We start from the raw sequence: 27,234 nt of genomic DNA, 5'->3' as shown, positions 1-27,234 counted from the left end.
TTTGGACTGCAAAACTTCACCGGGCTGGGTGAGATTAAAGTAACTGAATTTACATTTTTGAGTGAGCTCATCCTTCTTGTGTCAGAGCGAACTTTCACTTAAAAAATGAGGTCACTCATTTGATGGCACAGCAAGTCAGCTGAAAAGTGACGTGTTAACGTCTGTAAACCTGGTGCTGAGACCCGTTCCTACTGTGCTGACTGTTACTGCCTTCCACCGACAACAGAAATATGCCAGCCTCAGTTTTCCGTGACGAGACATAATCATAAAAGTACATTTTTATAGATTCATTTCAGAAACAAAACATCCTGCTTAACCTTGATATACATTATTGAAAAACACAGGAAACAAAACATAAAGCAAATAAAGCAAGAAAAGAAACGTAACCCCTGTTATAATCTGTGCACCGACAAACAAGATGAATAATACGCACATAGATCCAGACCAAATAAATATATATTGACTCCTGTGTGGTACTATTGAGCCCATGTGTTGTAAACAACTCTGTTGAAACACACAAAGCTGCGGTGGCTGACTAAGAAAAGTAGAAATCAAGTAGAGAATGGGGCAGTAATGAGAACTCCGGCTCATATTCAGCTCTGTGTGAAGCTCTGGGTCTGCAACGCCAGCCGCTGCCAGTTTCCATTACCTAGTGCAGAGTCCAAACCTGCTCCACTTGGGCCTGGAGTGCTACATTTGCTCAAATGGTCTTGGCACGCTAACGTGTAGTACACCTCACTCAACAAACACTGTGTCGGGGGAGCAGCCATGGAGTAATGTGTGTAAAGGGGAAGTTACGACCATGCCGTTCACACTTAAGGAACGCAGGTTCTCCCTCCCTGTCGCTTGATTTATCTCTATAACATGCATGTAAATACAAACATTAAGAATTAAAAGTGCGACCACTGAAATGTCATGAGGAAGAAAGCATCTCTTTCTTCCATTTCCTGCGCTCTCTTTCAGTCTCTTCTTCTGCACTTTGTAGCTTTTCAGCCATGCTATCAGTATGGCTCTGAGGATGTCTGTCGGTTTGACCACCTCTTCTGTTCAAACTGAAATATCACAGCAACTACTGGACGGGTTGCCATGAAATTTTCCTGCCCAGACAATGAATCGACTCACTTTAGTGACACCCTGACTTTTCTTCCGGCACCGCTGAAGGTTGACATTTTTTTCCCCTCTCAGGATGAATTGTAATGATGATGATCCTCTCATTCTTTTTATGTAGTATCATCAGATCAGTGGTTCAATACTTTGGTTTCTGACCCAATCCTCTAAATCTAATAGCATTCCCATCAGCCCCGGCTGTCCTTTGTGAAATCAGCATGTCAGTAATGTCACATGTCGCATGTGCAGCCTCACGAGGCCATTAGCATTATAGTTAATTATTTACTGTCCTCGCAAATAAAACATGATGGACGTTGATCATTAGCTATAATTTTGGAACCATCCATGATAGGAATTACAAGATTGTGAGACACAGGCATGCAGTCCCGTGGAAGCAAAAAGGCTGCATGGTATCTACTTTTTCGGAAGAATGTGTTTTACTCTCAATTTCATGGAAACGAAATACACTGCCCACACTGCCCCCGGATGTGCTCACCACACCTGTGAGAGTCGTGCCGGCTAGCGAGTTACTGCTAGCACAATTTGATTTTTTACGTTGTGTTTACTGAAGAGCCGTCTGACTCACCGGATGTCACTGGGTGCCTCTTTCAAGCCGTGTTCTCCTCCTACGCGCATAAAATGGCGAGTAACTCTTACACTCACCTGGACACGAACGTATACAAGCTAGCAGCTGTTCCCTTTTTCTTTTGCAGGGATTTAGAGATTTCCCTGCCAGGACTCATCTGCTTACATGCAAAACAAGTTCACCCTAACCATATTTTGGAGAGGGCACCATCGCTGCATCCTATAGACCACCATAACTGTAGAGCATAGAGCAACAGTGATGTCTACTTTGCGACATTCTGCATTGCTTTTTTTAGAGGTGAGGAAAACAGTCCAAAGGCTGCAAACAAGTACAAGTGTCTGCAAGTTGAAAGACGTTGGAAAGGAACCATCTGCAACTCCTTAAAGCTGAACTGATGCACACAGTATTCTACCTTTCCCTTTTTTTTCTGTTTTCCGTTGGCTTGGTTCCAAGCTTCAAACTTTTTATGCAGAGATTTTTGATCGGATGGGAACTTAATTTCCATAAACAGAACAGTCCAAAAAGTGTGCGGTCACAGTCGAGCTCCAAGGACAGCAGACAACAATCCAGTTATGTTTGCAGCAACAAGAAAAATACCGCTTGGGGAAAAGAAATGTCATATTTCATGACATTTTGTCATGAAATCCGAAACATGTTAAACCTACTGTCACCTCCATGTACTGGATGAAACGTAACCAGCACACTACCCCAACACTAACGAACTCCTATTGTTGGAATACACTTTGGTTGAAGTTAAATAAGTCTGTGTATTTGCGTTTGTCGGAAATGTAAATAACTAGCATATTCTGTTGACAGTCGGATGGATCTGGCAACTTGGTGAGACAAAGAAATACCCAAGATGTTGACAAAACCTTCTCCAAAAAGAGAAAAATCAAAATAACAAAGACACTTCTCATTTCTTTGTGTCTTTATCGGTGTTTCTCCTTATCGCCTGAACAGCTAACTCTTTCTTTGATTCCATATCCTCTACATAATACACACACACACACACACACACACACACACACACACACACACACACACACACACACACACACACACACACACACACAGGATTCACAGGTCCAGTGTGTTTTGTGTTTGTGTGTGTGTGTGTGTGTGTATAGCGCCTGCCTGCTCTGTAAGGCCAGTTGAACAAGAAGATATCCCCCAGGAATCTCCAAACATGGCATCATGAATTTTTCAACACTGACATCCGCCATCTGCACCTTGGCCAACACACACACAAACACACACACACACACACACACACACACACACACACACACACACACACACACACACGATCCAGCATTCCACACACGCATACATGCATCTGCTCGCTTTCAGTCTGTCTCACCTCTCTCTCTTCTGGTCGCGAGAGCCCCTGCCAGTACATTTTATACCTCCATAATGCATTCTACTGTCAGAATGTTTAAAAGGAGAGGCAGGTAGAGAGAAGTGGGAAAAAAGTAAGAAAGTATGGGGTGGAGGCAGAGAACAATATTGATTTTCCTGTTTGATTAGTAATATGGATAAAACCATTTTTTCCACTCCACTGAGGCATATTGAGTTCAAGAAAACCTGAGAGTCGGATGAAGAGGTGAGAGTCTGAGAAATTGAGGGAAAGCATTTTGGTATGCAGGATGTATAGATCAACGTGCAGGGATGGAAAACAAAAGGCAGCAAGCCTGTGCTGTGCAGCTGCCGCTGGATAAACGACCGGCTATCGCTAAGTAAAGAGCCACGCTGGTGGAAACGATCAAGAAAACGCAGGTCTCACACACAGGAAACGTTGCTGTTCCACTGAAAGTATCAGATCCGGAGGGTTCTGTTTGACGCTGTTGACTATGAAAACACAGCACCACAGTTAAGGAAAGACACACTAACACATGTTTGAGTGTGAGGTGATTCTTGAATGTGTGCGTGTGTGACATAAAGGGTAAGATTTAATCTTGTTAAGTTATTCTAGACACTTTTTTTTTTTTAATAAATCAACATTAATGATTGAAAATCCCGACAGCAATCAGTAACTCAAATGGTCCGACAAATGAAAGGGACAAAATCCAGTAACTGTGGCTGTTGCAGGACTCTAACAAGCTCATCTAATAGTGTCTGTAAGTCTGTATGTAAATATTGAACACATAGGAGTCTCCCACAGACCTAGGTGGATGTATTGCTTGACAGCAGTGCGTACACACAATGACTGTGTTCTTTGTGTGTTTAAGTTCATCATAATAATGTTGTGGTTTCTTACATGTGGGTGAGACATGAAGTAGTTGGATTTAGCTGAGACTGACAATGACATGCTGTGCTCGCAGTGCATGGTCTCTGAGTCTGTTGTTCAGCAGCTGGCTAACTTAGTAGCACAAAGCACACCGCTAACGACTGAATGAGCAGCAGTGGCAGTGACAGACTGTCTTTCAGCTGCACACTGAGTACCACAAAGCCCCTGCCACAGCCCCTGAGCAAAAAAAAAAAACCCAAAACAAAACAGCCATGGTGGCATAAGCGGCGGCAAATGTTAGCACAAAGCACACAACCCCTGAGACAAGCTAACTCAGTTAACACAAATCACACAGCCCCTGTGCTGAAAAATAGAGCTGCTGGAGTGGTGACAGACTCATTCAGGGGCTAATGTTAGCACAAAGCATAAACTTAGAGCAGCACTGTGTAACTGTTGTGTCAGGTAGCTTTTTCGCTTCACGTATGTTCATGAAGTTATTTTGCTTGCTTTAATATGATTGTGACGTTTAACAGAGTTACTTATTTAAATATTTATTTGTGTTTCTTTCTCTCCCTAGCGTTCTTTGTCTCCTTCCTACTTTCTTGATCTTTTAACGGGGATCATCATAATTATTGATAATTATCAAAGGCAAACTCCATGTAAACAGATGGGGCAGGCAGGATCTGCGCTGCAGCATCAACTCAGCCTATGTGAACACAAACATGCGTATGAGCAGCAGCCGCCGCCGCCACACACCAGACAAGCATTCCGTGTGGCCAGCATATTAGTGAGCTAGCCGCCAACTCATATCTCCCTGCTAGCGAGCGAGAGCCACTGGGCAGTCAGTGTCTGTGTAGTCAGCCAGTGAGCGATCTTTGGAGGAGTGTTTTGGAGGGCGTGTGTGGGATTTTTTCTTGGATACTTTCAAAAATTGAGCTTGCTGTCACTGGTTTCTCCAATCTCAGGAAACCCCGGCTTTAAATGTTGTTATTCACATTCAGGGGAGATGCAGGCAGAGAGAGAGAGAGAGAGAGAGAGAGAGAGAGAGAGAAAGAGAGAGAGAGAGAGAGAGAGAGAGAGAGAGAGAGAGAGAGAGAGAGAGAGAGAGAGAGAGAGAGAGGTGATGGTGGTGATGATTGAAGAGGAGGAGGTTTTTTATTCACTGCAGTCTGCCTCAGTCCCTATTAGTCACACAATTGTCCTATGCCAGGCAGGCTGATCACAGCACAGTCTACTGTAGCCTGGAGGGACTCTACACACACACACACACACGCACGCAGACAAAACACACACACACACACACACTGGCACCCGTAAATTATGCACATGAAAAATGCACACACTGTACTGCTCTTAGAATAGGTCATACTTTTCACACACACACACACACACACACACACACACACACACACACACACACACACACACACACACACACACACACAAACACTGATCAGAATCCAGTCTTCAGCCTTCTCACATGGCACATGTATGATTCACACAAACACTCACAAAATACTGATATACTTCTCCCACAAACACTCACTCATACACACATGCGTTTACACACATACATCACATCCTCACATACCTACACACACACTCATTTGTGGAAAAACATGGTGTCCGCAGGAAAGCACGCACATCACAGCTCATGAGATGTACACCGACAGTACAGGAATCTAAAACACGCACGTAACAACCTATAACGCTTTTAATCTATCGTCACATCGATCCTTATCTGTGTTTGTGAGCGAGTACGTGGCCGAACAGAAGAAATGAAAAGCTCTACATGCAAGGCCATGGCCTCACATATACACACACACACATAAATATAAATGGCATTGGGCCGCCTTGATTCACAGAACAGGTCTACTCGGCTGAGCGTGTACGAAACAGGCAGCCGCCTCTCTGATTCTCTCTCTCCATCCATGTATGTCAGAATAAGACAGTGACTGACGCTGACTTCATTATGCTCAGTCGCATTATTTCCTGGAGATTCGATCTTGATGTGTCACAGTTCATTAGCAGGACGGGTAGACAGTTCCTGGTGTGTGTCTCTGTACTCCTGCTGGTCTCAAAATCGAACAACTATGACTGTGAGGTTATAATGTTATCTTTTAGCTTTCATTCAAGGGTAATTGCATCCACGTCGGATGAGCAATCCAAGAATTGTAGTCCCTTTTTGTAGATATTGTACAGATTTTAAGGTGGCATACTCAAACAACACGTAAATCCATGTTTTTGTGTTTTTATAAAGGTTCCTGTGCCTGTAAAAGGTCTTGAAAGTTAAATGCCTCGTCACTAGTCCCACCTTTAATGCTGTGGATTAATGACATCACACTACCTGACCATGTCACACATTTGCATATTTTATGCCTATGTTCACGGTAGAATTGACCTTAACTGGAGGCTGAAAACACGACAGAGCCATCCGGAGACGCGCTGAGCGAGGCGTGTGTGAGCTGACCAATCAGAGCAGACTGGGTGTTCGGGAGGGGGGCGGGCCTTGAAGAGACAAGCTAAAACAGAGCGTTTCAGACAGAAGGCGAACACAGTCATAAAATCATGAACCAGAAAATGGGCAAAGTAGGTCTCCTTTAAACAGTACTGCACACTGTTGTATAAAGGAAAAGCGTTGCTTGCTTTGTTGCTCCACTAGTTGAAAGCACGCGCCAGATTATATGCAGTTGGTCTTTAATTAAGGCAGCATTCAGTGATTATGGGCCACATATCTGGAACAAACTCCCAGAAAACTGCAAGTCCGCTCCAGCTCTCACCTCTTAAATCAAGGCTGAAGAAACGTTTTGTTTGCTGAAGCCTTTCATTGAAGACATTTCAAGACTTTGACTGCACTGCGACTTTTCCTTTTTTAACCTTGTGTCTTTAAAACCTATTTTTTGTTTTAATGTTTTGTTCTTTGATGTCCTCCTGCTTTCAATTTTCAATGCATTTTAAATACAATTTTTTAATGTATTTGAATGTAATGTTGTGCCCCCTGTAAAGCACTTTGCGTTGCCTTGTGTCTATTCAAACAAACTTGCCTTGACTAAAAAAATCATCTTGAAATATCTGATTAATGTCTGATATGATTGAAGTCTTTGACTCAAACCCATCACCACCTGCTTCTTATCTTCTCTAGTGATCCTTTGTCGGTGTCCAAACTGAAGCTTGCTGAATTCCCTGCCTGTTTCAGAACCTTCTCATTCACCTTCATTCTGTTCTTCAGCGGGTGCAACCAGCCCAGCATCCTGAAGATTTACACCTGTTGTGGGTGAGTCAGCCCCTCCCAGCTTGTTCTGTCTGATGCTCAGTGCAGGAAATGTTTGGCCTTTAATGTGGTAAGTAGGAGAGTTGGGTTGTGGAGGTTGGGATGGTGGCTGTCACAGACCTACAAAATGTAACATTTAGTTACTGTTAAGTTATTTGCACTTTTTTATGTATAAACCATGTGAAGATATTAGAGACATTATTTACGTTTCTTCAAGGCATAGGATGGAAAAACAGGTTGCTGTAACTGTTATGTTCCAGGACAACATGTTGGGGGTTTTTGTGTCTAAAAATACATCGTAATAGCAACTTTAAAGAGTTTTCGTCCAATCGTCCCATGTCAACAACTGTGTCAGGTGATGGGGTGAGTGCAACAAACAGTTAGTTAGACTAAGGTCTGCTGACTGCCTCGGTAAGTCGATAACATTAAACTGTCTGTCCCTGAAGAACTTATCAGCTGCTTTGGCTTGCTTTTTGGGAACATGACCCTGCTGCATTGTCCTAAAACTGGTGTACAACATCTGTAAAAAGCTATTTAAAAAAAAGTCCTACACTGTTAACTCTCAGACAGCACGCCTGAATACATAACTATGTCACTATCCACACACACACACACACGCACACACCATACTGACACAGTTCTTTCCTGCAGCCAGGAGCAGGAAATAAGTTGGATGAGGCTAATTATGGCATAAAGTGTTACTGCACATGTCCCGCACATACAGACTCGCTACGCACGCAGCCAGGAAGTCACACTGATCTTGCAAAAACATACACAATCACACCCAGACACGTCAATGCACGCACAGGCAGACACACAAAGGAAAACACACACACACAGGCACATATATCCATATACTGAATAGCCAAATGTTTGCACTGCAAGGTCAGAGGATCACATGTGTTTGCAGGTGCTCAGGGACTTGTAACACTCTGCAGGTACATACACATGGCAGCTTTATTCGCCCCGTGTGTCTGAGCGGTTGCCTGTATGTGTGTGTGTGCACAGTGAGGCCTATATGTGTGTGTGTGTGTGTGTGTGTGTGTGTGTGTGTGTGCCAGTGTTTGAATAGGCGTCTGTTTATCCGCCGTCAAACCAGACTGGAGTTTATCCAGAGTCCCACATCATAGCAGGAGGGTTTCCCACTGTGCCGTTTTTCATTTTAACCTCTTCTATTTGAGCTTATTTATCTGCTGTTTTTTATGTTATGTTTCTTGATGCCCTCTTGCTCATTTTTAAATGTATTTTAATGAGTTACCTTGCTTCCGACCCATGGCCCTTTGCTGCATGTCATCCTGTCATCTCTCCAGCTATTCTATCGAGTAAAGGCACAAAAAGCGCCCCAGTAATTCCAATGAATGATGAGCAATCCCTAAGGTGAAATAGCTTTTCCAATGTCAAGAATGAACTTTCCAAACCCAGAATAAAATCGAGCCAGATGGGAGAAAATAGAGCTGAATTCAAGATAATTAATTTGAACATAAAATACAGAAAAAAAAGCTAATTAGCATATAATATGAATGGAAATCAGAACCAGTGTGGGCAGACATAGCTCTTTCATGAAGCTTTTAAATAAAACACCTCGAATGAAACCAACGTTATTGGCATGCAAAGCAGTTCATCAGTTACATGCATCTCAAATCGAAAGATCTTAAGCAACGATGGTGAACGTCAGACTTTCAAGGAGCGGGTGAATGTTCCCAGACAACCTTCTGCAGGAGAGGACAGCTTCTCTATTAACAGCAGCTTTAAAAGACCATGTGGTGAAAGACTCACTTCGTATCGGGTCAAAAACACTCACGCTGTCACCAACATTGAGGGGCACTCAAAATCACTAAGTGAAGAAGATCTGCTGTGGGTGAGGCAGGTTGAGGAGTAGCAGGAAGCCTACAGAAAATACCAATTATATATTCATGCACTGAGTTGTCGCAGTCTGTGATGATCTCATCGGGCCCCTGCACGGATGTTTCCTCTTATAAGTAGATACAATCAGGGGGACCTTTTCCCCCACCATGCATATTGCATTAAACAGCTATACATTCATGAATATGACAGTATCCTCTTTGAGAGAGAAATGCATGTCCCCCCCCCCGTCTGCAAAGCTTTACGTCAGCCTACGAGAACAGACGTGGGGGTGAGTAAAATGGGAGTCAGCAGGTTTTTATTTTTTATCCTGCAGCAGCAGTGTTCGCCCATAAAATGCGGCCTGCGAAGGGGAGCTCTCATGGTGAGGCATGTTGAGACACACCAAATATCACACATGATCACCCTGAGATGGGATGTATGGAACAAGCAAGGAGCTGAGACAGGAAGCGTGAGGTTATGTGTGTTACGTGTAGAGAAAGGTGGGAATATAGGAGGCAATGACAGTCTAGTGCAATTATTATGCAGGAAAGAAAAAAAGAAAGATCCAAACAAAACATTATAGGTGTCAGTGTGCTGCAGTATTTCAAAGCAGAAACACAAAAACTGCAGGTCGTATGTCACAGTCGACGTCTCTCATCCCTGTAGGTTATGATTTATGGTGTTGTTGCATAAGCCTCATGATTTTAATTTAGGCATGTGAGGGCCACCCATTTACTTATTTTGATTTCAGTGTTTGAAGTCAAAGAAAGGAAACTGGCAAGAAAAACAATCTTTAATTTCGAACTGGACTTCACTCACAAGGTGTTTACCCACTGTTTGTGTGTGTGTGTGTGTGTGTGTGTGTGTGTGTGTGTGTGTGTGTGTGTGTGTGTGTGTGGACACACTGTAGCCCTGTGTGTGTGTGAGTGCACTGTAGCCCGTCTGTGTGTGTGTGCGTGCGTGTGTGTGTGTGTGTTTGTGTGTATATATACACTGTAGCCCGTGTGTGTGTGTGCTGTAGAAATAGCGGGATTGAAATTAACGGCGGAATTTATTGAGCATTTATGTAGCGTGACTGACAGCGTGCGTGGGCGCGCGCATGTTTGTGCTTTTGTGTGTGTGTGTGTGTGTGTGTGTGTGTGTGTGTGTGTGTGTGTGTGTGTGTGTGTGTGTGTGTGTGCGCAGAATAATCGGGACTTCAATGCCCACAATCCCCACAGACTCCTCCGCCCCCCCCGGGCCGCCCACACCCATTCAGCGGCCGGATCGGCTCGCGATTGGTCTGATTGCCTCGTGACATCAAGACCCAACGTGGGGTACCGCTGAAACGATTGGTTGGAACGAGGCATCCCTCTGGCCAATCAGAATGAAGAGAAGAGCCAGAGACAACGAATAGCTTTTAAGGTGGAACCGAGCGGTTGCCGGCTTACTTCTCTCCTCTCTAAATTGAGATGTGTACGCATTAAACTTGAGTTTCCTCTCCTTTACAGCTTGTTGTTGATGTTAGAAAAGTACAAGGCAGGCACAGTTACCTAACTGGCAGGTGACCGCGTTTGAATGTAAATTACATCGTCTCTAACGGCCGTTTCTGGTGTTAAGTTCATGTACAAATGGTGCTGCTTTAGTCCTATTTGGAAAATACCCGTTATTTAATAAGGATTATTTGCATGACATTTTACATGTAGCCAAAGTACAGTTACATTATGAAATACGAGGTTGAAATATATAACGATAAAATGATGCTATCAGTTGTCACAGAGCTTGAAACACGCCCTTTATTTTGTAAGCAAGTTAAACTAAATTTAGCTAGCAGACCTTAGCTAATCTTAGCATGAGCTTTCACTGACAATTAAATCACTTCATTGTGACAGAATTTTACAGTCTAACCTTTGAAGAATTGAAGCATTTGGTACAGTCAGAAGAGTCATTTTTTAAAATAAGTGATAGATACCAGCTTAATGAAACGGCCTCATGTAGTTTGATCCTGTCCCACTGAGCATAAACTATTAAAAAAAAGTCAGTTTAACGTTTGTGCTGACCTTGAAAAGGTTTCCAGTGGAGAGTCAGAATTGACGTTTTTTCAACCTTCACCATTGATGAGTCATCCTTACAGGGTTCAAAATAAAAAATTTTAAACGTCATTTAAGGACGTCTAAAGAACTTCTTGTGGTTTGAAATTAAAGTGGCAATCTCGAAGATTTCCCAGAGGCGGCAACTGCAGTCAATTGGCAGTTGGCAGCTTTGCCGCACCTCCAAAACAACACCTCGCGAAAGCCAAAGGGGAATGATCAGTCAATCTTTTCTTTGTTTGTTCCGCCATGACCGTTAACTGTAACCTTAACCGTTTACTCCCAAGCATGAGCAGGGACCAGGACAAACAAAAATGTTATGTTACATGCAAACCACCTACTCTCTCTGGATGACCAACCTGCTTGTGATATTTTATGGGAAAGTCGCCACTGACAGCCAGGGTACATCTTTGGTATTACAGCAAACGCAAGGGCTTTCATCAGTGGGCCACAGACTCAATCATGATTGTGTTACCTCGTGCAATGATGTATAGTGACTTAACAGATATTTATTTACATGAAAATCTTCGAGATTATTACTTCAAAGGCTTTTATGAGAGCCAAATTCTACATCATGCAGAAAAAGCTACAGAGTCAAAAACTTGAGCCTCAGTAGTGCTCAAATAAATGATCTCGTTATACAAAAAAAAAGGAAAAGACTACTTGGGGTTATCTAATCTACTGTATATGCTATGTGATGCAAGAAAGTGCCGGTATTCTGCTGGAAATGTTTACTACAGCTTTAAGTTGTCCAATATTGTCTGTTACTGCCGTTTAGGGCTTTGAGAGCTGAGGTTATAGTGTCTTTACTTTATCTGTGCCAGCAGCAGTATCTGTTCCCCTGTGTTTCAGATGCTGACCATCACTCTGAAGGTGCTGACTCTCCTCTGTGCATCCCCTCAGCCTGTATCCCTGAACTTCCTCGTGCATTACAAAGGCAGAGGTCAGTAAAAGGCACTCTTTCTAAAGCATTCAAAATCTATAGAGAACTGCACTTAATTTGCTTCGCTAAAGGTGAACTAGCCCACACTGTGTGCATTATTGTTTCTCAAGTTTTCACTGCGCTTTAGCCAATCCAAAATCCAGATGTAGCTTGTCATGAACACTTTACATCTGAGATGTACTTTGCTATGCCCTTTTGTAAACTATAATCGGTGGAGCTGGTATTCGCTTTGTCAACATGGGCAGGTGCGAACAAAAAGTGCTCATCCCGTACCGTGTTGCTGAATTTACATCAATCAGTGCTCTATTATGAAATGCTCGTGGTAAACACAACTGCAAGCTCTGAACTTATGTAACTTCTGGACTGGGTTGACGTCTGTTTGTATGCATGCCTGCCCATCTGTCTCCCTGAAACCCAGTGTGAGTAGTTCGGGGAATAATTAGCTGCATAATCCATTTTAGACAATTAGATAATGCTTATTAGTGCAATAGGCTACATGGGGAATGATAGTTGTGGTGGTGGTGGCGCCACTAAATGACAATGTACAGCTTGTCTGCGTTTGTGTCTGAAAGGGAGATTTTTCAATGAAAGCAGATTGGAAGAAGAGCTGGAAAGAGGATGAGAGACACAGAAAGTGAAAAGTATGCACAGAAAGGTTTTAGAAGACTCATCCTCTGGGAAGCTCAGAGTTCCTCACTAAATTACCTGATAATCAGCCCAATCAGTTGGACTGTAATGGCCATTTTGACTGTTGCCTCCCAGCACAAAGTTGCTGTGCTGAATTGAAGAGAGCTTGTGACTTTCTGTGTGAAGTTCTTGGTCACTCATCGTCTGTAAGAATGACCTTCCACAGTCTGAAGACATGCAGGTCCGGTAAAATTGCTTTGTACTGTAGGTGTGAAGGTGCTCTGGTGACCTATTTGGGGTCGAGCTCCCTAACAGTGTGTGCTGGGGCAGGCCTCACTGGGGCAGGCTCCACTTTACAGGTTAAGTGGTTGGGATGTGAGTAATTTGACTGGATCTATGTTTACAAAAGGACATTTTAGGCAGATGGTGGTGCTGATTTTGCGCCGGTCGTGGCTTCTGACTCCACACATTATTTCCACTTTGTCTCGGACTTTTGTAGTCTGAGACAAGGCTGAAGTTATGAGGGATTCACAGAGGGAGGTTACAGAGGGCAAACACTGAGAATAATACTAGCCAGTGGTTGTCTTGTTACTGCCCTGTGGGTTGTTTATTTTTTTTTCTATTTTTTCGTCTGGCACAGCAGCACCCACTCTGACCATGAGTGATAATTATAGGATGAAGGTAAGTATAATTTTCCTGCATTTTCTAGGATTTTATTTGGTTCGTTGCTTGATAAACGTCATCATTAGGTGGCACAAATAACCAAAAAACCAAGTGGAATGATTTCACAAGCAGATACATGTCCGTTTGTTTTAGAAGAATCTGACCGAAGTGAGTGAATGGACTTAGTGACATGTTTTAAACAGCTATATATGGTAAACATTAGCCAACATAAGCTATCTGTCATACAAAACCAATGAGTGGCAAAACCCTTGAGTGTATATAATTAAACAAGGCTGTATATCATTACTAAAGAATTCAAATTTTAATTTGTAGAAGTACGGCTGTGCCATCCCTTCTTTTAACATCAGTAGTATAGCTTTCAATTAAACTAATGCATATTCTAGAGCATATGAATTACAGTTTAAGTATGATAAAACACAAAACAAATTAACTGTGAAATGAAATATGATGAAGACATTGACAAGACAACTGTCATATGTTGCCATTTCTAAAATCAATTTAACATACTGATTTGTATGTCGATTGTCAGTTAACTACATTAATTATTCGACACCAGAATGAGGAAGCAGAACTATTAAGTGACAAATATCATGATTATTTTATTACTAGTTTCACTTTTACTCCTCTTGTTGTTTCATGGCAATGGACTCTTGCTGGTTAATAGTTTACACCTGCTAAGTGCTGTAAGTTCCAGGCCTTCCTCACTGTTGTCATCACAACCTCAAGGTGATCCATATCTGTATAAATTCAGTTTTCCTTGAAATGTCCACTAATGACCAAGACTTATCTTTGAGCCAGATGAACTAAAATTGCTCATCTTTGCCCTTCTCCTCTTATATCTTTCTCAAAATAGCACACTGGTTTCCTATCATTAGATCAGATCCTGGGAAATAAACTTTGCAAGGTTAACATAAGCCAGTATTAGGCTTCCCCAAAAGGATCTAACACTATATATAGGCTAGTGTTTGGTAATAGACTGCATTGGATAATGGGATGTCTGTACGTGACCTTAATTGAGGCTTTGGGTCTGCCCTCTGGCTAACCCGCTTGTTATCAAATGCAGTTTCTGTCTTACTGGAAACCCTCCACAGATGCCAAGACTGACTGTGTCCGATCTTACAGTGTCGGATTAATGGCTGTTTGATCAAGTTCAAAGGCAGAGCTGCCCTGGATAAACTCATTATAAACAGCGCCAAAACACTTCATGGCCAGACTGTTGTACTGTACATGGAAGGCCTTTAAATACCAGGTCTTAATCGGTCCAGGTCCATTCTGGGTTGTCCTGTAAATAACATGTGCACTGGAGCTAGCAGTCAGAAGTAGGCAGGCGGACATTTTTATCTCACACTAGTGGGGATATTTCTGGGGTGTTACAGTGGTAATCCCCAAGACACTCGACTTATTGATTTTGATGACATCTTTTGCGGTAAGTGGACGTTGCTTGTGTGTTTCTGCACTGCACTCTTGCCAGACATCATTACACAATGTGTGACCCTTGATTTAATGTCCATTTCCTTGGAATTTCTTTTGTCAGTTGCACACTTTCTGGTGCTTTTGATCCTCTCTTGTTTGGGGTTACTGCCCATTTCCTCTGTTTATTTGAAACAAACCACTGTTGCCGCCAAGGGAAAAGTCAAAATGAATCGCATCCTGTGTGCCAAGTGGTTTTTCCTCAAAAGACCACCTACATGCAAATGGTTAGAATAGAAAATTTAAATGCAACACAGTCTTTGAGTTATATCCGTATGGTATGATATTACATGGCATTAGGAAACCAGCAAGAAAAACATTTATTTTTACTTTTGTATTGTTATCATAAACTTTTGTTTAAAACGCTTGTGTGTTGACAATCATGAACTAAAAGAACATGAGTTTACCCCAAAGTAGGAGTTGGAACCCAAATTTTAGTGTTGAGTAGATATTAAAGATGCTGCACAGTACGTGATAAAAGCACAGAAGAAATGCACCTTGTTTTACTATACAGCTATACTATACATACTTTAAACAGTGTGATATGGTACAGTAAATATGGCTAAAAATGACAACAGATCCCACAAGACAGCCTGAAACACAACAAATAACCAAACCATTTTACCTACGTGTGCCATGCATTCATGTGCATGTTTGATCTTTCAGATGAAGTCCAGGAGACGTGGGCCCATGCACACATGTGTTTTTTTTTCTGATCTTCAGATCAAGCAGAATGTATGCTAACTACTTAGTTTGAACAGGATTAAAACAGTAGGTAGGTTAAAGCAACTGATGGAGCATTACTTCATTAACAGATCATTGTGACCTGTGTCTATTATTTCTAATGACTGTGCCATGATCTGATTTTTCGGTGTTTTTCCCAGTTACGTGACACAATGACCTGGATGCATTATGGTCTTTTCATACACGGCTGCATGGTGTGTCTTAAACTTCAAATAATCCATGCAAAACCCCAAACACAAAATCAGTGCCTCTGTTTCATTTCTCCTAGTTTGTGGCACAGACGTGACTTGAGCTGTGGGCTTGGACCTAAACCAGATTAACTGAGGGATGTGACATTCCTGTTGCTCTTCGGATAAAGTTGCTCTGAGGAGTTATGGTTTGACATATGTGGTTTAGCATGGTGATGTATTTGCATTTAACATCTGGATGCAATGCGTCTCTGACCGCTTCCTGAGGAGGTCTGAGCAATCGGATCTGCAGCATTCATCATTGCGTGTTTACACCTGGATTAATATGTGATTAAGCATGACTGGCCAGTCATCCAAGTCGCATTTTAATGCAACTTGCAAACTGAGTAATAAACTTATCACTCCGGGTTACTGTCATGTGTGCGTGCAACTATGTGTGTGTGTGTTTGCGCTGCGTAACAAGTGTGTCCACATCGCTGTCATGAATTTGTGTATGAGTGTCGGAGCATTTGTGTGTGAATCTCGATTCATATCAGTTTGAGCCTGAGTCTTTGTGCATGACTGATTGCTTTGTCTGTCTGACCACAACTGAAAAGAGATCCATCTCTCCCTTTGCCTCTCTCTCCTCCCGCCGCCTTGCTCTCTCTCTCTCTCTTTCTCTCTCTCTCCCTCTGTGACTGGGTGTCTCTATCTGCTCAGTTCCACCTTAAGAGGAGCTTTAGCAGCCTGTCGTGTTTGTGTTGAAGCCAACAGGCACAATATATTACAGTCTAGGGCTTGCTGCTGAAAAGCCCGCTGGATCCTCCACTGACCTGCTGTTCTTTCCTGCTTTCCTCTCGCGTTTTTTTTTCCACATTTAGATTAAAAACAAAGCTCTTACTCTCCCTCTTTCCCCCCTCCCGCCTCCTTCTTCCTCTTCTCCTTCTTATCCTTCTTCTTTTCTGCGGCAGCAGTCAAGGCAGAGGCTTCAGTGTGTCAGAAAGAGGGTGAAGAGGGGGAAAAGCAGAGGAGAAGACTATTTGGACGGAGCAGAGTGTGTGTTCATGTTTGTATGTTTCGCCATTGGACAGCCGGGTGAAGGGGCACAAGGAGAAGAGTAGCAGGATTAGGAGGAGAAGAGGGGAGCCTGCCTGGATGAAATTCTATGTGTCATGTCACTGCGCGTGGACCTTGACTGATCACAGGTTGAGGGAAAAGGGAGAGAGACGCTGAGCAGAAGACAAGGAGGTGGAGAAACTAAGACTTGGGGTGCACTGGGAAAAGAAGAAGAAGAAAGAGGAGGTGGAGGAGGAGAAGGAGGTAAAGTCTTGTTCCATCATGACACTGTTGGATAAACGAGCCAACGGATTGAGCGCGCTTCAGTTGTGTGTCAACAGGAATTCGCCTTAGAAGAAAGAAAGGAGAGCCAGGAAGAAAAGAAGGACTCTGGAAGAGTAAAGGCTGCTGTGTTCAACCCAGCTAAGGAGCAGGGACTGGACTTACTGAGTGTGTCTGTGTGTGTGTGTGTGTGTGTGTGTGTGTGTGTGTGTGTGGCTGTGTAACTGGTGGAGGGCAGAGGAGTGGAGGGCCAGGGGACTAACCTGGCCATCAAACGGACTGGCAGCCTCTCCTCTCCTGGGATCATGTACCCTCAGGGCAGGCATCCGGTAAGTACCTCCTTATGTCTCTTTCTCCTGTCTGACTCTTTTTCTGTCTGTCTCTCAACTCTGTCTCTCTGTCGCTTCTATATCCCCCACATTTCCCCTGTCACTTATGTCCCTCTGTCTCTTCATATTTCTCTTCTTCAATTGTCTTGTTGCTTTCCTCTTTTAACTTCCTCTGTGATAGTGAAGTCTCAAGTCTTTTTCCTCGTCTTTATCTTCTGTCATTCTGTCTCGTCTTTTTTCGCCTGTCTCTGTTGTCCCTGTTGTTTAGTTATAGGGACTGTACTGTAACATGAGGAGTGAGATATGATTGGGGGGGGGGCCGGGTTGTCTGGGCTAAGAGATTCCCTGTTATGTGCACACAAACACACACACCACCACCTCCTTCCTCTCTGTCAGCTGCAACCAGGTGCCTTTGAGATCTTGTTGATGGTTAGCTGTGTAGGTGGCGTATAACTGAATCTGCACTTGTCAGCCTGTGTATGCGTGCATCCATTAGTGTTTGGTTGTCTCTAGGTGTGTGTATGTGTAGCGACGTGTGTTGGAATAGACCTGTCTGTATGAGTGTTTGTGTGTGTGTGAACTGGTCCGTACAAGTGTCAGCTGTCCATTTGCTCTTTTCTGTTGCTAAGCAAATGCTTGCGCACACACAGACACACACAGACAGACAGACAGACACACACACACAGTTTAATTGATAGTTAAATTCCACTTAATTCATTTCCATTACTAGTAAGAAAGGTCGTGAGTGCACAAGCACTTCCCCTTTAATACCTCCTTAAAGTCCCTTCCCTCCTTCAGTCTCACCCTTCATCAGTAGTGAGAATTTGCAGTTAATTTACCTGCTCGGGTAAAATAAAGGTTAAATACAGAGTAAAAAAGCACAGGAGGATGAATGACAGCTTAGGCTCAGTCTGGCTTAGGCCATTCGTTTCACTGGGGCCCCGGTCCGGTTGCTATAATCAGATTTGGTTGTCAGTCTCTTTGTATCTTCTACAAATGGGTCAGTGGCCACTTTGCCTTGAAGCCAGCCAGCCAGCCAGACAGCCAACCACTCAGTCAGCCAGCAAGCCAGCCAACCACTCAGTCAGCCAGCCAGCAAGCCAGCCAGCTAGCTATCACACAGAATTATGAATGACATTTTCACAAGAGGAAGGCATGAGGAATCAATTATATGTACAGAGAGAATGCTAATAAGCCAGTCGCTGGAATAGAAGGGAGAGAGAGATGCTGAGAGAAACAAGAAAGAAGTGAAAAACAAAGGGAGAAAGTGAAAGATGTAAGAGCCAAGCAAGAAAAAAGAAAGAGTGAGAAAGAATTCTTTAAAAAGGCACGGCCGGGGGTGGAAAGAGAAATGAAAATGAATGAGAGATGCAAAGGAAGAATAGAGTGTGAACACTCCTCTGTTCTCTCCTTTAGAGGCGTATCAGAGAGCTTCCTGCTGCGTTGCTCTGCGTTTGTGATAAAGTTCAATCCCAGATTGAGCCAACTCCAACCGATCGATAGCCTCTCTCTCTCTCCTTCTGTCTCTCTTCTGTTTTTCTCCCCCTCTCTGTCTTTCCTCTCTCTCCCTCTTCCTCTGCAGCTCTCCTTTGCCAGTGGAACTTTATTTCTGGTGTTGCTATGAAATGTGATCTGTGGAGAGGTGTGAGGGTGCAAAGAACAGTTGTGTGTGTGTGTGTGTGTAAGTGTGTGTGTACGTGCATGTGTTTGTGGCTAAAGACTGCTTACATGAATGTCCTTGCGTACGTTTACATACGTATGTGTTTGTCCTCAAAGTCAGAACGGGGTCACTTGTGAAATATGTATTTACTTCTATTTTATCAAAAGTACAGCTGGAACATAACCCCTGTCAAAACTCTGTCTTTCTGGTGCAATTCAAGGAAGATACAATATTTAAAAAAATGTAGGTGGCTGCTAGAAAGAATGATGCCAGAAAAGGAAATCAGAAGCCAAACCTTGAGCACACTTGGAAAATGTGAAATGGGCAACGTGGGCTTTGGTGCATCAGGCCTTTCAGAAGTTGATTCAGCTCAGATGTTGACTTATCCTTGACTCCAGCAATAGTTTTTAAAAATAGTCTCCTCTTGTAACTGATGATAGAGTGACTTTGGTAACACTGTAACACGGTAACACAGTGCCACTGAGTGTTAAATTGAAGCAAAAAAAAGCAAAAAAACCCACAAAAATCTGCTGTAAAATGACTCCTTTACAGAGTTTTGGCATTGTTACTGTGTTAATGCACAGCTACTCACCTGGAACCGAAGAATTATTTCACTCCTGGTAAAAGAGAGTCCTTGCATAAGAAATTGGTGCTACATATCCTGAGTAAACTGAGGAACCATGTTGTATTCCTTTGCACTCAAAAGTTAGAAAACCTACAACAACCAGAATGTACTGCCCCACAAAGACTGCTGCTGATGAGTGACGTACTGCGAGTTTGGTGGTGCTTGTTATGGGCTCTTTGTCCATTTTGAAACAGGAAACAGTAAGGGGGCCGGTTTGTAACTAACAATATCGCGGCCAATCTGTAAACTAAAATATGCTTCTGACATTAGTTAAGGTGAGAACTATGCAGTGTTGAAACAGAATCTTAATTTATAGTTCATCAGCGCTGCCTAGTTTAGAGAGATTGATCAAAGTTTGGCAAGACACCCCTCACCTCTCGCAAAAAATGTGTGTGTCGGGGGGTGGGCTCTTCGTGCAGACAAAATGATGAAAAATTTACAATTGTCCATTTACATAAACATTAGTTTTAATATTAGTACAGTACTACAGAGCTGGTTGAAAATCAGCAAAGTTCTCATGTAAGTGACTTCCCAGTAAACAGGCTTGAATCTTGTCTCTCAGTAGGCTTGATGCAGCCTTGCTGTCAGTCAAACATCATGGACTACTTCCCATCAGACAGGACAGAGATGGCCTTGAATGCCGCTCCTTTCAACCCCTCTGTGTGCCCCTTTTGGAAACGATAAGAAAGGTGTCTTCAGTATAAATAGATAAAATGGACATCCAAGGTTAGAGCAGTGTTATTTTTCTTCTATCAAAGAAGAAGTCCGACTTTGTTCTCCTCGCTCTCTGGCAGGAAAAGGTTAAAACCGAGGGCTGATTTGCCAGGCGAGCGGAGCTGTAATTGGTTCCACTGGATTTTTGTGGCAAGCGTTATCAGAAGTGTGTGAATGCATGCGTGTGTGGATATGTGTGAGTTGTGTAAGTGCGTGTGTGGTTTTTTTTTGTATTTGCCGTGTGGGTTTCCTTTTTATGTGTCTTTGCCTTTTTAGTGCTTTGTGTGTCTCGACAATTTTGTATTAACTGTGTGTTTGCCCTTTTTGTTTACTTAAATGTGTGAAAATGTGTGTGTGCATCTCCTTTGTGAGGTTTCAGTTTCATTTTATGTGTGCATTTGCTCTCTAGTGATAAGTGTCTTTGTGTCCAAGTATATGTACATGTGCGTGTAGGTGTGTGTGTACCATGTACGTGTTTGTATTTGTCCTTGTGTGTGCTTGTGTTTGTGTATTCAGCTATTAAAATGCATGTGTGTTTGTGTCTTGGAGGAGAAGGGGAAAGTAGAGCGGTGGTGGTTGTGCGTGTGTGTGTGTGTGTGCACGTGTTCACTGTGGTGCCAACAACAATAACAATAAATAATGTTCCAGTCCGACCTCGACTGTTGCTGTGAATGTACAAGCCCTTGATTGGCTGCCACACCCCAGTGATGGAGAGAATTTACTGTGTGTTTTCATGGTTAAGAAAGATGTCTATAACTGCTAGCCTGCAAACAGGACTGATCAGTGCTAAGGCTCACACTAACATGCACCCACATTTCCCAAAGAGCTTGGAAAGTTTGCGTGAGTGTACACTTAAAGCAGTCACTAAAACATGTTTCTCACACCTAAGGGTTGTGGTGGCTGTGGTCTAGTTGGTGTAGATCAGAAAATAAAAAGAAAGAAAAGAAAGAAGATTGGACTGAAGGTGTCGACTGTTGTTCTATTAATGCAGCGGTACTCTATCAAATCAAATGTACTCTGCTCATTATTATTACACCATTCTGGAACATCATTCAGTCTCTCAGTGCGCTTACATGACACACAAGAAAACCGAATTACTCGGTTAGTCCGACTATGATCGGATTTTTAAGAAGCATGTATACACCTTAGTCTGACTTAAATTGGACCGGATCGGATCTCTCATAGTCGGATTAATACACCTAGATTATTCGATTGATAGTCGCATTACTCCTGCATGTATACGTTCCATCGGATTTTTTTTACCGGAGCTGTAAATCGGAAATAGAAGGACGGCGGTGGTGGTGGTGGTGGCGGTGGCTTTCCTCCAAAATAACCGCATGCAAGAGTGCAATTGTGCATCTAGTTTGTGTTATTATCATGTACACCACATACGAAATACTGGGGTATGACATGCTTCGGCCAGTAATTCGATTTGCTCACCGGCATGTATACTCGGACAATTGCAGTTGTCTGATTGAGCAGCATAGTCGAACTATGGCTGTAATCTGACTAAGCTGTGCATGTAAACGCACTGACTTTCTGCTGTGGAACTGTTTGTCATGACAGTCTAACATCTGTCGAAGCACTAAGTGTTTGTGTGTGTGTATGTGTGAGTGTGTTTGGGGGATACAAAGAGGGAAAAAGAGAAGAGTAAAATCTGAGGGATAAATAAGAACACAAGTGTTTCAGTGTGTTTGGTACTATCTAATTGTTGGAAAATCATTGCAACCGGGATATATAATGGTGTGTGTGTGTATGCACAAGGAGAGCTTCATTTTCCTTTGGCCATGAGAGGGCTAACACTTTATTTTTATGGTCAAATAAACAAACACATACCAAATATGTGGCCACAGAAATCACATCTACTCCATTAATGGGGGCAAAGCCACTCCAACAGTGTGTGTTTGTCTTAAAGTTGGATTTTGATGTGCACAAGATAGAAATTTGGAGTTAATTTTGGAGTTGCAGTGGCAGGAAGCGCTTAACTAGTTATAATTGCGTCTTGAAAAGTGCCTTTGATATGCAACTGTATCTGCTTTCCTGCACACTGGACTTTTTTTTTGGCATCTAGCTGTGTCAGGCAGTTTGTTTTTCCCCAACATTTGTGGCTGTAATATAAGCCATGTACGGTAAACAGCACTGCGGATTGCTGTCACCTCCCACGGATGACATTCTCCCCCCCCCCGTTCCTTTGTCCTAGTCTTGTTTACATTTAATTTCATACAGCATTTCAAAGGCAGGCCCCGTAAAATGGCAAAAAGTCAAGTAACAACAATACAGCTGCGGAGAGACGACCCTCTGAACAGAGAGTCGCACAAGAAACCGACAACTCCATCATCAGCCGCCCAGATTAAGTCTGCTCTCTGAGTAAAAAAAACAAAACAGGCTTTTTCTATCCTCAAATCCTGCGTTCTGTGTTCTTTTCTTTGTCATTAAAAGAAGTGATCAGAGCGAAGCTTGGATGGAGTCCAGAGACTCTTTTGGCTGCCAATCTTTTTCTGATTTGTAATCAACCACTGGCTTAGTGGCTGACTGTTAAGCTGCAGCATTAACTGATGAGCTCGCTGAATTACTTGCTTATTAGTTAACTGGTAAGACTGACTCACTGTCTGACTTTTGGTTTTACTGGCTGGATGACTGAGTGTTGGCTTGTCAATTTCACTGTCAAACTGAATGACTGACTGCCTAGCTGGCAGAATGAGTGAGTGGTAAAGATTCATCGTGAGAGCGCTTGTAACTCTAAATGAGCCTCTTTTCTTGGGAAGCATGGCTCTCTCCAAGTTATCAAAACCTTTGAGTGGTCTGTGGAAATGCAGGCAACACTGTCAGAGAGAAAGGGGCAAATGTGAGGGTGTGATGAAAAGGTGGCTGATATGCAAGTCACATTTCCATTCTTCCCTGCAGCTTTTATTCAGTCTTTCATCCACACCGTCCGAACCAATGAGCTGTTGCTTATGTTCGCTGCCGCTCACTTCAGCAGACACATGCACACAAACACACTGGGAGACATGTACACAAGGGGCACTGACACTGCGCTGCCACACTCTGCCTTTTTTCCTAAATATTTCACCAGCCAATTATTATTTCATGCGCTATCTGAATGTGTCTCTGCTTGTCTCTGAGACACTCGGGCAAAAAGAAGAACAAAGGGTCTAGGGAGGAAAAGTAAAGAATGAAAGGAGAGAAAAAGGAGGGAGGAAAGAGATGGAGAAGCAAGAGAAGGGGTGCAAGGAAGAGAAAATGTTTTGTTTGTTTTGTTCGAATGAATGCATCCATGCATAGGCATGCCTGCTTACGCTGCGTGAATACTCATGCACTGGTAGAAAGCGAGCCAGGGGCTAAACAGATAGACAGAGATGACAAGCAGATAGATAGAATCATTTATTTCCCAATCACTCCCAGACCTGCATCTGTTTTACAGTCTCTGTCTCTTTCATGCAGCCGCTGCCAGTGGTGGAAAAAACAGACAGCTGCTTGAACAGTAGACTTCCTTGTAACGGACGGACAGGCAGACAGAAAGACAGAACCAGAGTGACCTAATGTGCCGACAGACTGGGAGAACCCTGAAGTGTGACTGAAAATAAGTAATACAAGTCACTGGATGAAGTCTGGATGAATTTGGGGTGTATTAGTTTCAAGCAGATTGCCGTCCAGGTACTTATAAAGTTTCGGGTACTTCATCATCATTTATATCAGAGCAAAGGTTTGTGACAAAATCCTGACCCATAAATCAGAAATGATCTTTTCATATATATTGGTATAAGCTTATGCACTCAGTGGACATTTTATTAGACGAAAAATTTAGTCTAATATAACAGTACTGCAGTTTATCCAGTGTTCATCAAAGTATCAACGTTCAGGGGATAGTGGTGGTGTAAGAGGTGAGAAGGCTTCCAAGCCAGTGGCCTCAGTTCAGGCCGACGTTTCAACATTTGTAAACATGAGATGACAGGATATTTTTAAGGAAACCTTGGGACAATTTCCAGCTGTGTTTGTGTTGACAAAAAACATATATTTTTGATGGGAAGTTTTTTTTAACCCTAGCTGATAGCATTAGTACAGCGTTGTCACAAGATAAAATTGAACATTGAAGTAAAGTTGCAACATAAAGAAATGCGAACTTTCATTATATCTGTGGTTTGCAGAAAAGTACATTGCTTCCTTTTATTCTGGCTACTGGGTTGTGGTTGTGATTGTTACCGGTGACACTTTTTGTAAACAGCAAGACAAGATTCTGGTGATGCCATTGGCAGATTATTTTCCCGTCTGATATCAGGGTCATTTCATCATTTTATCCCATCAATGTGTTTTCACGTGATTACCGTATTATTACTTCACTGAAACTGCTGATTTATCAAGCCGTGCAGTCAAACTAGTGACAGCCTGAAAGGCAGCTGAACGCGCAGGCAGGTGATGGTTACTGCCAGTGGGTCCCACCTCCGTCATGTTATGCGATACAGCACAATGGGCTTCATCTGCCACTCCTCCATTCGCCTCACCTCCCTTCCTCCCTCCCTCCCTCCCCACTATAGATAATCCCTCCTAATTCTCTGCTTGCCCGTGCCAGCTTGACCAAATTGTGATTGACTGCTGTCCCACATGATGTCTGTGTATATGTGTGTGTGTGTGTGTGTGTGTGTGTGTGCGTGCATGCGCGCGTGTGTGTTTGTGCACAAGTGACCCTTCCCTCCCTTCCTCTCCCCCCTCCCTCCACCTCCACCTCCTAGATTAACTGGATCAGTTTTGGGTTTCAGGATCCCCTATGCTGGCTGCTACGGTGCTCACACACACATAAACACACATGAAAACACAGGCGGTAGGCTGTTTTTTGGCCCTTCGTGACACGCTATTGGACCCCTAACAGTCTGGGCTGCCATCTGTCAACAATACAGGAGAGACCAAACACACACACGCAGACACACTCCAACAACAAATGTTTGTTCTGGTGTACATACGGCATGACGTGCTGATACCTCCATCTTTGTAAACACTACAGAAAGATGCACATGTATCATTGTATATAACTTACAGCTCAGGTTTATTTTTACCTGCTGAAGTGTCCTTGAGCAAGACACTGCCACTCTTATTATTACTAATAAGCATGAAGTCATTTGATAGCAGCTTGCCATACTTGACTCCTATTCCTGACAGGCACAGCTCTGCACAGGCAGAGAATATTTCTTCTTGTGCCTGAGGACCTTTTTATAACTTCTTTTGTGTGTGTGTGTGTATTTTTCATTTCCTTTTTGCTCATAAGAAGTTTTATCGCTCCGGGGTCCATGAAACTCATTCAAATAAAGGTGCAACTGGCAAACTGAAAGGAAGACATTTTTGAGTTTATGTCCAGCAGATGAAAGGAGTTCAAATCTCTGTCATCAGCACACCACAGAGGACGCCATGTTGACAGTGATGGTTGTCACTCGCGGATCTCTTGTATAAGCCTGATCTGTGACTGTGGGCTTTGTTATATGACTTAGTGCTGCTGATGTAACCCGCCAGCAGCACTTTGTCTGCGTGAGTATGCGTCTGTGTGCTCATGTGTTCATGGCAGCAGATGGTGGGAGCAGTATTACCACAGACCGATGGACAGTGCGCAGGGCAGAGTGACTTGGCTATGTTGACTACAGCAAAGACAGTGTGACTCTGTCTCTGTCTCTCTCTCTCTCTGTCTCTCTCTCTCCTTCTCCCTCTCTCCATCTTCTCTCCATTCCCTCTGTGTCAGACCGATGAATGGCTGGCTATCTCTCTCAGTCAGCAGCCACGCCGCTCTTTCATCATCTGTCTCTCTGCTCGTTTTTTCATTCCTCTGTAAGGATGTCAGACCAGTCTATCACTCCCTCCATCCCTCAGTCCATCCATCCCTCTGTCTGTCAGATGAGTATTTATCTCTCCTCCACCTCTTTTCTCCCTCATCAGTCCATCCCTCCATCCTCCCGCTGTGTGTTTGTGTGAATCTGGATGTGCAGTGGTGTGAGTGTGTGTTTGTGTTGTTCAGTGCGCTCATGGGTACGTGGGTGTGTGTGCGTCTATCTATCTGCGTGTGCCAGATCACTATCTACCCCCTTACCCCTCCCTTCCCCTCCCCCGCTGTGTGTGTGGTGTGAATCAAGGTCAGTGGGGATCTGTTGGCAGACACCCCCCATCGCATCTATCCCACCCACCCTCTACGTACCTCCCTCTCCCACACACACACACGCATGCACGCACACACACACACACACACACACACACACACACACACACACACACACCCAGAGGGTGTTGTGCCCATCCAGCCATCTAGATGTCCCTGCTATGCCTGCCTCAGCTCAGTTTAGCTCAGCTCAGCTCGGCTCCGTGGATTAATTACTGGGGAACCCACCGCGTCTCTGACCTCCACCGTCGGACTAATTGAAATCTAATTGAATTGTGCTTGTCTAGACTAATGAAGCCCCGCCACTGAAACCGCCAATCTTTTAGCTATAGCTACAGGCCGATAGCCACCCAGCTTCACTGTAGCGCTTGCACTGGACCACAGTAGACTAAATCAAGTATTATGATATCAGTAAACTTGAACAGGGTTAGAGTTGCTCAGTTTTTCTCTGCAGAGGAAGAATCACTCCCCCACCTCTAAACCTGCAACTAATTATTATTAATGTTGTCAATCAGTCAGTTATTATTTAGATTAATCAATAGATCTGTAGACTATAAAGTCTATTAAATGTAAGGAAAAATGAAAGTTTGTCCACAGACAAAGATGTTAAGTCTCCTGTCACAGAAGAGGAAAGGAACCAGAAAATATTCACATTTAAAAAACTGATGTAAGAGAACAATTAATTGCTGATTACA

General features: G+C 43.3%; 1 protein-coding gene across 7 annotated transcripts in view; it reads left to right on the top strand.

Moving 5' to 3' along the window:
• Positions 1-10,425: 10,425 nt before the first annotated feature.
• The window catches only part of tle2b (TLE family member 2, transcriptional corepressor b), an 88,691-nt gene continuing 71,882 nt past the window's right edge, over positions 10,426-27,234 (top strand). The window contains exons 1-4 of one of the 7 annotated variants that reach the window (XM_037114670.1): positions 10,426-10,440; positions 10,527-10,595; positions 11,958-12,048; positions 16,715-17,407. In XM_037114670.1, coding sequence (XP_036970565.1) covers positions 17,384-17,407 — 24 coding nt within the window. In that variant the 5' untranslated portion in view covers positions 10,426-10,440; positions 10,527-10,595; positions 11,958-12,048; positions 16,715-17,383. The other 6 variants (XM_037114668.1, XM_037114669.1, XM_037114667.1 and 3 more) reach the window with 6 other exon arrangements.

This window comes from Acanthopagrus latus, chromosome 11 (genome assembly GCF_904848185.1).
Source record: "Acanthopagrus latus isolate v.2019 chromosome 11, fAcaLat1.1, whole genome shotgun sequence".
Classification (NCBI taxonomy): Eukaryota; Metazoa; Chordata; class Actinopteri; order Spariformes; family Sparidae; genus Acanthopagrus; species Acanthopagrus latus.
The sequence above is the reverse complement of the archived record's forward strand: the minus strand, read 5'-3'. Positions and strand labels throughout refer to the sequence as shown.